At 45.1% G+C, this 11,749-nt stretch overlaps 1 protein-coding gene across 1 annotated transcript; it reads right to left on the reverse strand.

Moving 5' to 3' along the window:
- Positions 1-1,988: 1,988 nt before the first annotated feature.
- On the reverse strand, positions 1,989-7,181 carry sox18 (SRY-box transcription factor 18). The gene is made up of 2 exons (XM_026155100.1): positions 6,259-7,181; positions 1,989-5,566 (listed from the first exon to the last, which is right to left on the reverse strand). The coding sequence occupies exons 1-2, from the start codon at positions 6,629-6,631 to the stop codon at positions 4,248-4,250; spliced, it is 1,692 nt and encodes a 563-aa protein (XP_026010885.1). The 5' UTR covers positions 6,632-7,181; the 3' UTR covers positions 1,989-4,247.
- Between the last annotated feature and the right edge of the window lie 4,568 nt (positions 7,182-11,749).

Consider the following 11,749-nt stretch of genomic DNA (forward strand, 5'->3'; position numbering starts at 1 on the left):
AATACAAACTCTGTGATAACTCTTTGAGAAATCCAAAGTTTGATGAATTCAAAAGTTTAAAGAGATCAAAAACACACATGTGCACATAAAGTACAGACACACACGACTGAGTCTCCAGATTTTATGTTATTAATTCCTATTTAACACAGCACAAACTTCTTCACAACAACATAGTTTGAACAAAGAAACTCACAAACACACACTGTCATTTCAGATCACACACACACATGCAGTGTGTGTAGTTGTGGTGACTGATCTGACAGTATAACCACATGTGGCCAATAAAACACCACAGAAACAGATGGGAAAATCCCTCTCCCTCTTCTTCTGCCTTGTCTCTCTGAAGTGTGTAATCCACAGATTCCTTCTTTCGTTTACTTTTACTCCCAGTTTTCGGATTCTTTGATTTTTCCCGTGTCTGTGTTTCCACTTTTTGCCTCAGCACCTCCCTCCTTCTCATTGATTTTTAATATTTTTACTGCCAAAGACTTTTTCACAGTATTCTCCAAATATGCCATTTCTTTTAAAACATGTATTTACTTTCTCTTTATTTAATTTATATTTTATAAATTGTGAAACATGTTTATAGTTATCTTGGCGCTCTGTGCTGGTTCAGCACACCAAATCTGTAATATGTAAGCATGTAACTACAGCCAGACACACACTCACACCACATACACACCTCCTATGTGGCGCTTTCCAGCAGTCTAAAAGGGAATTCAGCCTCGTGTTATCGTTTCCATTCAGCCTATCGCGCTGCCGGGTGAGGTGTTGTCACAAAAATATACAACTCTTCCTCTCTCTCGCTCTTCATACTCCCTTTCCGAACATCTCAAACTTCCGTAGTGTTTCCTTCTTGCTGCTAACATTCCTGTCAGTTACCTCAGCGAGCACCACTGACACACATTTACTGAATACTTGACCTGGGGTAGGAAAACATACACACACTTACCACATGCAACTTTGGTTTTTACAGCCCAGTTACGTTATAGCTCTCTGCTCTCCAACCAGAGGATAAATGACTCTCATGGAAATGTTAATAACAGAGTGAGGAGAAAGAAGAACAGGGCAAATAGTGGGTCATACAGGGATGCCTGAAGGGCGAGAAAGAAAGGAGAGCAGCCAATTAAACACTTAATAAAAAATATAAAAGAAGATATTATGATTTTTTTACAAAATATAAAGAATATGTGAAAGAATTGTGAGAAGGAAGAAAAACGACAAAAAAGGAAGGATGGGAAAAAAAGGGGGAAAAGGAAGAATAGATCAGAACAAAGTTTTAGCACATTTACTCGACTGTATGACCTAAATATTAAATACATCTAAAAGTAAAAATAATTTAAGGAATGATTGAGGACATGCACATGTAAGGATAAAAGGCGATAAAATACGGGGACTGTTTAGAAAGATAGACAAAAGCAACACTAGATGGAAAATAGAAACAAATGCGCTCATAAGACGAAAGCAAGGAGTACTAAACAGCAAGAGATGGCATGAAGGAGCAAAAAGACGCCACAGAATGAATAAAAATGGTGAGAAACAAAAAAGAAGGGGAAAGGTGACAAAAGATTGCAAAGAATAAAAGCTGAGACAGAGAGAAGTGAAATGAGAGAAGATGACAGTGAGTGAGGTGCTGGGGGGGAGTAAAAGAAGTCTGAAACAAAGAAAACAGCTTTTCCTTGTTCTGAAAGTTTTGTTTGTGGTTTTGTTCAAGGGGAAACTGTTGTGCCAAGCCAATATTTTCTAATGTCTTAACGAAACCTAGAGAGGACAGAATCAGAGCTGATCACACAGGAAAACACAGACGTGACTCTTTGTCTCAAACTATGTAAATGCACTGAAAACACAGAGGACGCACCAATTGTGCTGTTTTTTGTCTTTTTTGATATGCAGGAGCAAAAAGTTGACCAAAAATTCAAAATACTAAGTTTCCAAAGAATTAATCCAGCCAGCTTTAGCCACAGAGAAAAACCTGTAAATGTCCAGAGTGCAAACTTGGAAGTGTTTATTTTGTGACATTATATTAAAAGACTTAACAGATCTGTTTACACCCATTGCACATTTTTCAAATACATAAACACAAACAAAACCCTTTTCTACGCTCGCTGTCAGGCACAGTGACAGTGGTGGGAAAATCCTGGTTTTAATTTTTTGTTATGTGTCTGCTGAGAAAATGTGTTTTGTATTAATCCCAAAAATCTTGGGTGTTTCTTTTTTTCCTTGAGATAATTATTACCAAAAGCCCCAGAGTTACTGCATGGCTCCAAAAAACGCCCGTCTCTCTGATGTCTTTGTGTGTCACAGTAAATTAAAATGGAAACACAGCTCTGTTTGGTGTCAACACGAAAGAATGTCAAATGCAGATGTACACGGCTTTTATTATTTTATTTTTTAATATTTAGCTTCCTTGGGGCTTATCCTCTAATAGAAAATATTTGGAAAAGGCCATAGGGATCAGTGTGGTGAATATAACTGTTTTCACTGTACATATCCTTGACGCTGTCCTTCAGTTTCATGTAGAGAAAAGAAAAAACGGCATTGTCTTTAGGACTGATGCAGAACAGATGTGAGCCCTTTGAGAAGAGACTTCTGGTTTTTGTTTCCACTGTATACAAAACGATGCTATGTAAACATACAGAGTGGGTGATGATTTTTCATTTTCTCAGTAGGAACAAAACCACTAATTTATGTTCATTTAAATGTTGGCAGGATAAGTTACTCATTTAGCAAAACGTAACATCTATAGGACATCATCACTTTATAAGTTCATAATAGATGAATGGCAAACAAAGTTCAGTGGAAAAGCACTTCTCCAACACTTTTGAAATGAAGGTTACACAGTTCACACATGCATCATCTCTTTGTGTCAGGTTTGCAACGGCTCTGAGTGGGCAAAAACTGAACTCACCAAAAGATCTGCCGGCACCTTTACATGAGCAATTATTCGATTTATACATGAAATATTACATAACAAAGATTTCTCTTTGCTTCAAAACAGAAAAAACACACAAATAAAACAGAGCAAGCCCTGCTAGGTAAGAACATGATAGGAAGGGGAACAGAGGGTGTCAGGCAGGGACAGGGGAAAATATATGACAAGCAGATGCCCTATGATACATTACATTAACATGTTATAGTTCTTTTCATAGTTTAAATTAAAAAAACCCAACAACCCCAGATCAGACGCATGTAACAGAATAAATATATTTATCACACTTTCTGACGAACACAACGCTTTCTTGTTCTTATGCTTAGCTGGGCTAATTAACTCCAGCACTGAACACATGAATATTAGAATTATATCAATCAACTCATCAAACTCTCAGCAAGAAAATATAATTTCTTTTTTTCCTTTAAGAAAAATAAGATTCAGTAAAGAAGACAGAAAAAAACAAGACAGTCACAAAAACATATTTCAAATTATGAGTATTTTTACTTCTATATATGAAACAAGACATCAAACCCAGTGCATAGAGAACATTTCATAGTTTCACTTTCTCCTTCACATCCTGTCAAGAAGCATAGCATCTTCAAAAGTATACAGTAAACATCTACATCAAACCAATGTTCCCAAAGTTCATGACTGTGCGACTGATCTCCAACATCTGTTTGTGTGAGGTTGCTTTGTATGAATAGAGCTGATTACTTGCAAAGGCCGTGAATACAATCATGACCTGTGATCAGAAATAGACAGTGCTAAAGTTTTAAGCTAACCCCAGTTAAAGCTATATCAGAGAAGCTAGTTAGAAAGAGTGTTCTTGGAATCAGCACACACCCATGTATGTCAGTAGAGTCTGACAGGGATGTTTCCCGACAGGGAACATACAACGGCCTGAAAAGTGAAACATTCTGATAGGTTAGACAGATATCTGACATGTTGGTGTTTGCCCCTAACTTTCCCAACAACACTAAGAAAAATACTGTAAATGAATCTTGGAAGTGTTTCACTGAGCTAATTTTTCATGTTCCCAATCAACAAAAAATATGACAGAAATTGTTGTGAAGCCCAACTGAGATTATTTTCCTGATTTCAAATGCTTTCTTTTCTACAACATACCAAGAACTAAAATAACTGAACATTGAACATGTGGTACTTAAAGGCATGTCAACACACGTAAGGGTTCCTGAAACCTAAAGATTTGAAAGCTAGTGAAGGGCTCTTTGAAATGCTTTGAATAAAGTATGACCCAAATAGTTTTTCCAGTATACTTCCTTTGTATGTTGTCTCATCATACATTTCAGAGTATTTATCCAGTGATACAGGTGCTGTAATAGACAGCGCTGCTTGCATCAGACAGAGCAGATATAAGAGGGCTGCTTCCATCATCACACCCACCAACGCCACCCACCACACCACCAACATCCCTATTAACTGCACTACTAACAATACTATTATTGCTACTTCCAGCAATACTGCTACTACGGCCACCCACAACCTTGGACACACCACCACATTCCCCGCCCAATCCATAAGCCTCATCTCGATTTCTCCGAACATTTACATACTGGTCAAATTCATGCCTGTCCACTTCAGCCCAAAATTCAGCAGACGAAGCCCCCAGCTGGCCAGAGGAATCCAGATTTGAATTATCCAAATTCACAGAGGGAGGGAAAGTGGATGGAGGGGGAATGGATGAGGTTGAGCAGGAAGAAGTCGTTTCAGGAGGAGGTGAAAGCTGCCCCAGATGAGAAGAAGTGAAATGAGGAGCTTTAGGGGTGCCGTTTCCATATAGCTGACTGAAATAACCAACAGGAGCAGAGCTCAGTGGGGGCTGGTGGCATTTTATTGGCTCAGAGAGGCTGTTGCAGGGCTGGTGATATGAAACTGGGGAGGAAGGATCCGGCAGTGGTGGCGGGCACTTTACGGGACTTCTTAAAGTGACCTGGTGACCAGAAACATGCGTGAGATTTAGCTTGGAGCTGAGTGAAGTGACAGAGCTCATGCTCGACATCATATTTGATTCAGCAGAAGTCATTCTGGTGCTTAAAGTCATTCCTGAACCCTGGCCGTGTATGGAGCTGTGGTGGCTGTGGTTGTTGTAGTGGTGGGTGTAATGCTGATTATGATGGTGAAGGTGGTGTTGGTACCCACTCCAAACTCCCATCCCTCCCTCCTCCTGCATATGTTGGGGGAAAAACACAGATTCCCCAGCTCCATCTTCCAGAATGTCCAGTGGGGACATTTCTGGAGTGGGCAAGCCATAGCTTTCTAGCTCTGAGTGTCCTGAGGCCTGGAGGTCCCTGAAATGGCCCAGAGATGGAAGCAGGTGATGAGAGTGATGATGTGGAGGCTGGACACCTGGATGCCCATAAGCAGAACCTCCAGTAACATTTTCTGCACCCAAAGGACTGACACCAGGTCCTAAACCCAAGCCTGGTGCCCCACCCTGGGCTAAGCTGTGCAGCAGAAGCCCGGGTTCTACACGTTTAAGCTTCTTGGTGGTTTTTTTGCGGCGAGGTCGGTACTTGTAGTTTGGGTGATCCTGGAGGTGTTGGACACGAAGACGCTCTGCTTCCTCTACGAATGGTCGCTTCTCTACAGCGCTCAGGGCCTTCCACGACTGACCTGCAAGAAGAGGAGTTAAATATTTTTAAAAATTTCAACCATATTTTGGTCTTCTTAGATGAGAGAAAGGGGGCACATAAGAACAGCACTGCTGTTCAAATTCATTTTGCAACTCACTGTCAAACAGATTACAATCAGTCTGATAGATCATTTTATTATTTACTGCTCGGCCTATAACATGTCAAAATACTCTACAGCACTGACAGCCTTGAGCAGCTCCATCTACAGCTACGTGTAGGCATTCAAAGAAGGACCTTAATGTCCTGTGACATGCATGAAGTGCTTTGACTCTCAGTTCGTCCTGTTTTTGGAGATGTGTCTTACACACTGATGGATGTCAAGAGCTACTTGGGAGGTTATTTTAACAGCATTTGAAGTAAACTCACAGTAAAGAGTTTAGAGGCAAACATGGCATGTGCAATGAGCCCAGATGCAGCAACATACATATTGGCTTGGTAATGTAGAGCTGAGGAATCAGACTTTTAATTTGTCCTGAACAGAAATGAGGCTATTTATGGTCTGTGTTTGATGATCTTTCTGGTGTGTCACACTGAAAACTGCTAAAATGAAAGTGGTCAGATATTTAAATTTCCAATACGACGACTCCTCACTTTGGTGCTTTTACTGAAATTGATGACTACAAAGATCAGATCTTTGGCTCTCCACTGAGTTGGTCTCTTTGTTTGTCTTACCGAGCATCTTGCTGAGCACAGCGTTGTGTAGGTCCGGGTTCTGCAGGGCCAGCCGCTTCCTCTCATCTTTAGCCCAGACCATGAAGGCATTCATTGGCCTGCGAATCCTCTGCTCAGCCCCTGCAGCTTTCCCATCACCCGCTGACATGCCTCCAGCCCGGTTCAGATCAGGACTCTGTCCCCCTGAACCGTGCGTCAAACACATCCTTGGTTCCCCTCTCCTCATATTCCCAGTTCTGTCTGGAGAACTGCAATCCTCAGAGAGCTTCTGTTCAAAACCCATTTCAGAAGCAGGACTCGGGGTCCTTGAAGTCCAGGGGCCCCCAAGAGACACCTGGCTGACTCTAGAAAGGCTAGGCTTGGTTAAATTCATCCCAGAAAAGGTTTAGTCCAGGTCAAATTCTGCAAATGTCTGTCTCAGTTTGTTGGTCTGCAAAGTTCTGGACAAAAACTGAAACTGAAAATACTTCAGCCGACAGAGGAGAGAAGCATCAGGAGAGGAATTTGGTCTCAGAGCACAAATACCAAAGCAAAGCATCGAGATGTGAGAGGAGGGGGAGACAAGAATAGAAAACAAACCCGTTGTGGTGCAGGATTTCCCCTGAAAACGATCCGCAGTGACTCTGCTGCTTTCTTTGTCCACTCTAGGTTTTCTGTTTGCTTCTGCGGTTTGTCCACAGTTTGATTTCACTCTGTCACTCGGGCCCTCCGACACACCGTCTCCCTCGCTGTCTGCTCACTTTGAAAGTTTGGAAACCTGTGGCCAGATCTGACCGACCCATGCTGTGTATATATACCCCGCCCTGACCAATCGCATAAATACAGGCTTGAGGATTTAACCAATGACGAGCCACCAGGCTGTTTGAGAGACAACACGGAGAGGGGAGGTCCAAACTTTCCCCCCCACCCAACCTTCAATCTCTACAACTGCCACCCTTTCCTCCCACTGAACGCACACACGCACACACCCTGTCTGTCTGTACAGGGAGATGTAATCAGAGAGGTTCCATTGTTCTTCACTGAGAACTGAGAAGCTTCTTTGTCAAACACACACACAGAAGTAGTGAAACACAAATACCATAAATGAGATGACACATTTATAATTAAGTTTGCCAACAAAGGAGACAAAACATGATTACACACATTTAGTGTGTGTGTGTGTGTGTGTGTGTGTGTGTGTGTGTGTGTGTGTGTGTGTGTGTGTGTGTGTCTTTGAGGGCAGGACAGCGGCAAGGCAGCCAACCACAGTCCCAACCAGAACGATTAGTGGCTGAACTTAACAACAACTCACTGAGGAGGAGGAGGAGGAGGAAGGGGCTCAGGTCTAGGATGGGTCACTATGGAAGGGGGTCTAACATGAGGTTTTGTAACCCAGCAATCTGATGTCTTAGGGATGCAGCAACATTTCAAATCAGTGTGAACTTCAGGGTGTTAAAGTGCTCACTCAATAAAGACATTAATTACATCATTTATTTAGCTTCTCTGTTTTATTGAAAGGTTTTTAGCTTATAATACAAAGTGCTGTGAGGCAACTGCTGTTTAATTTATAACATTTTGAAAAGGCATTCAGCTGAAATTTTGAGAAAAAAGAATAGACTTTGATATTTTAATAAAAAGAATGGAATTTTAAAGAGAACAGAATTATAATACGTTTTCTTGTAAAAATGAATGAAATGTGGCCAAAATTTAGTTTAAAACGTCAGGTTTGTAAAACACGGAACATTTTCTCCACCTTTGTCTTCACAAATTGAAAGTTTGACAAAGCCGAAAAAGGATGAGCACATTTATTTAAACACGTGTTGTGTTCTGTCCTGAGCTGGGTGAAACATTTGAACTAATGAAGAAACAGAATGAACAAACAATGGACAGAGTGATGCTCGTACCAATCAAACTGTTTGTCTGTCTGCCAAGGACACCCCCTCCCCTCCACCCGCCACAATCTAATGGCCCCCTACACACCCACCCACCCACCCACACACACACACACACACACACACGCCCAGCTCCATGGGAGACTGTAGTGGCGTCTCTGAGCCTCCTGCTCAACCAACCAGGAACTACTCCCACTTACTACTGTGTGTGTGTGTGTGTGTGTGTGTGTGTGTGTAAAATGTTACAGTTTTGTCCTGCAATACTCAGCCGAGGGCTTGAAGCAGCAGCATTTGACTCAAAGTGCTAATCTAGCCAATAATCCAGAGGTTCCTGCAGCTGCTGCAATCCACTCCCGGTTAACTGAGTGGTACCAAAGACGCTGTGAGTTTTATTGTTGTTTATTACTGGAATGCATTTATTAACCATTTTAATGTTGCTTCTCCATCAAAGTCAGAAAGATGCTAAATAGTATAAAATGGTCAGAACAAAACCTTAAACACGTTGGTAAAGGACCAAAACTACCACCACAAGTTTGTTTCATGTTTTCACTAAAACACAACTAAAAAGAAAATCTGTTATTTAAATCAATATCACATTCAAGATAATCTTCTCGTGCACCTCAGGACCTTCTTCAGATATTTTATCTTGCAGTAGGATTCATGTTATGCCCTGTTGAGGAACAGAGAGAGACAGTGGGGAACAGAGGGAGAGAGAGGAGCAGACAGAGAGAGCGAGAGGAACAGAGAAGGAGAGAGAGAGGAGCAGAGAGGGAAAGAGGAGCAGAGAGAGAGAGAGAGAGGAACAGAGGGAGAGAGAGGAGCAGAGAGGGAGAGGAGCAGAGGGAGAGAGAGGAGCATAGAGAGAGAGGAGCAGAGGGAGAGAGAGGAACAGAGAGGGGGAGGAGCAGAGGGAGAGAGAGGAGCATAGAGGGAGAGGAGCAGAGGGAGAGAGAGGAGCACAGAGGGAAAGAGGAGCAGAGAGAGAGAGAGAGAGGAACAGAGGGAGAGAGAGGAGCAGAGAGGGAGAGGAGCAGAGGGAGAGAGAGGAGCATAGAGAGAGAGAAAGGAACAGAGGGAGAGAGAAAGGAACCGAGGGAGAGAGAGTAACAGAGAGGGAGAGAGAGAGGAGCAGAGAGGGAGAGAGAGAGGAGCAGAGGGAGAGAGAGAAAGGAACAGAGGGAGAGAGAGGAACAGAAGGAGAGAGAGAGGAGCAGAGAGAGAGAGAGAGAAGAACAGGAGGGAGAGAGAGAGGAGCAGAGGGAGAGAGAGAGAGGAACAGAAGGAGAGAGAGAGGAGCAGAGAGAGAGAGAGAGAAGAACAGGAGGGAGAGAGAGAGGAGCAGAGGGAGAGAGAGAGAGGAACAGAAGGAGAGAGAGAGGAGCAGAGAGAGAGAGAGAGAAGAACAGGAGGGAGAGAGAGAGGAGCAGAGAGAGAGAGAGAGAGGAACAGAGGGAGAGAGAGGAGCAGAGAGGGAGAGGAACAGAGGGAGAGAGAGGAGCAGACAGAGAGAGAGAGAGGAACAGAGAAGGAGAGAGAGAGGAGCAGAGAGAGAGAGAGAGAGGAACCGGAGGGAGAGAGAGGAACAGAGAGGGAGAGGAGCAGAGGGAGAGAGAGGAGCATAGAGAGAGAGAGGAGCAGAGGGAGAGAGGAGCAGAGGGAGAGAGGAACAGAGGGAGAGAGAGGAGCAGAGGGAGAGAGGAGCAGAGGGAGAGAGGAACAGAGGGAGAGAGAGGGAGCAGAGAGAGAGAGGAGCATAGAGAGAGGAGCAAAGAGAGAGAGGAACAGAGGGAGAGAGAGGAGCATAGAGAGAGAGGAGCAGAGGGAGAGAGAGGAGCATAGAGAGAGAGGAGCAGAGGGAGAGAGAGGAACAGAGAGGGGGAGGAGCAGAGGGAGAGAGAGGAGCAGAGAGGGAGAGGAGCAGAGGGAGAGAGAGGAGCACAGAGGGAAAGAGGAGCAGAGAGAGAGAGAGAGAGGAACAGAGGGAGAGAGAGGAGCAGAGAGGGAGAGGAGCAGAGGGAGAGAGAGGAGCATAGAGAGAGAGAAAGGAACAGAGGGAGAGAGAAAGGAACCGAGGGAGAGAGAGTAACAGAGAGGGAGAGAGAGAGGAGCAGAGAGGGAGAGAGAGAGGAGCAGAGGGAGAGAGAGAAAGGAACAGAGGGAGAGAGAGGAACAGAAGGAGAGAGAGAGGAGCAGAGAGAGAGAGAGAGAAGAACAGGAGGGAGAGAGAGAGGAGCAGAGGGAGAGAGAGAGAGGAACAGAAGGAGAGAGAGAGGAGCAGAGAGAGAGAGAGAGAAGAACAGGAGGGAGAGAGAGAGGAGCAGAGGGAGAGAGAGAGAGGAACAGAAGGAGAGAGAGAGGAGCAGAGAGAGAGAGAGAGAAGAACAGGAGGGAGAGAGAGAGGAGCAGAGAGAGAGAGGAGCAGAGGGAGAGAGAGGAGCATAGAGAGAGAGAGAGGAGCAGAGAAGGAGAGAGAGAGGAGCAGAGAGAGAGAGAGGAACAGAGAAGGAGAGAGAGAGGAGCAGAGAGAGAGAGAGAGAGGAACCGGAGGGAGAGAGAGGAACAGAGAGGGAGAGGAGCAGAGGGAGAGAGAGGAGCATAGAGAGAGAGAGGAGCAGAGGGAGAGAGGAGCAGAGGGAGAGAGGAGCAGAGGGAGAGAGAGGAGCAGAGAGGGAGAGAGAGAGGAGCAGAGAGAGAGAGAGAGAGAGAGGAACCGGAGGGAGAGAGAGGAACAGAGAGGGAGAGGAGCAGAGGGAGAGAGAGGAGCAGAGAGAGAGAGGAGCAGAGAGAGAGAGGAGCAGAGAGAGAGAGAGGAGCAGAGGGAGAGAGAGGAGCAGAGAGAGAGAGGAGCAGAGGGAGAGAGAGGAGCAGAGAGAGAGAGAGGAGCAGAGAGAGAGAGGAGCAGAGGGAGAGAGAGGAGCATAGAGAGAGAGGAGCATAGAGGGAGAGAGGAGCATAGAGAGAGAGGAGCAGAGAGAGAGAGAGAGAGGAACAGAGGGAGAGAGAGGAGCAGAGGGAGAGAGGAGCAGAGGGAGAGAGGAGCAGAGAGGGAGAGAGAGAGGAGCAGAGAAAGAGAGAGAGAGGAACCGGAGGGAGAGAGAGGAACAGAGAGGGAGAGGAGCAGAGGGAGAGAGAGGAGCATAGAGAGAGAGAGGAGCAGAGAGAGAGAGAGGAGCAGAGAGAGAGAGGAGCAGAGAGAGAGAGAGGAGCAGAAGGAGAGAGAGGAGCAGAAGGAGAGAGAGGAGCATAGAGAGAGAGGAGCAGAGGGAGAGAGAGGAGCAGACAGAGAGAGAGAGAGGAACAGAGAAGGAGAGAGAGGAGCAGAGAGAGAGAGAGAGGAACAGACGGAGAGAGAGGAACAGAGAGAGAGAGAGAGAGGAACAGAGGGAGAGAGAGGGAGCAGAGAGAGAGAGGAGCAGAGAGAGAGGAGCAAAGAGAGAGAGGAGCAGAGGGAGAGAGAGGAGCATAGAGAGAGAGGAGCAGAGGGAGAGAGAGGAGCATAGAGAGAGAGGAGCAGAGGGAGAGAGAGGAACAGAGAGGGAGAGGAGCAGAGGGAGAGAGAGGAGCATAGAGAGAGAGGAGCAGAGGGAGAGAGAGGAACAGAGAGGGAGAGGAGCAGAGGG

The sequence above is a fragment of the Astatotilapia calliptera genome, chromosome 20 (assembly GCF_900246225.1).
Source record: "Astatotilapia calliptera chromosome 20, fAstCal1.2, whole genome shotgun sequence".
Classification (NCBI taxonomy): Eukaryota; Metazoa; Chordata; class Actinopteri; order Cichliformes; family Cichlidae; genus Astatotilapia; species Astatotilapia calliptera.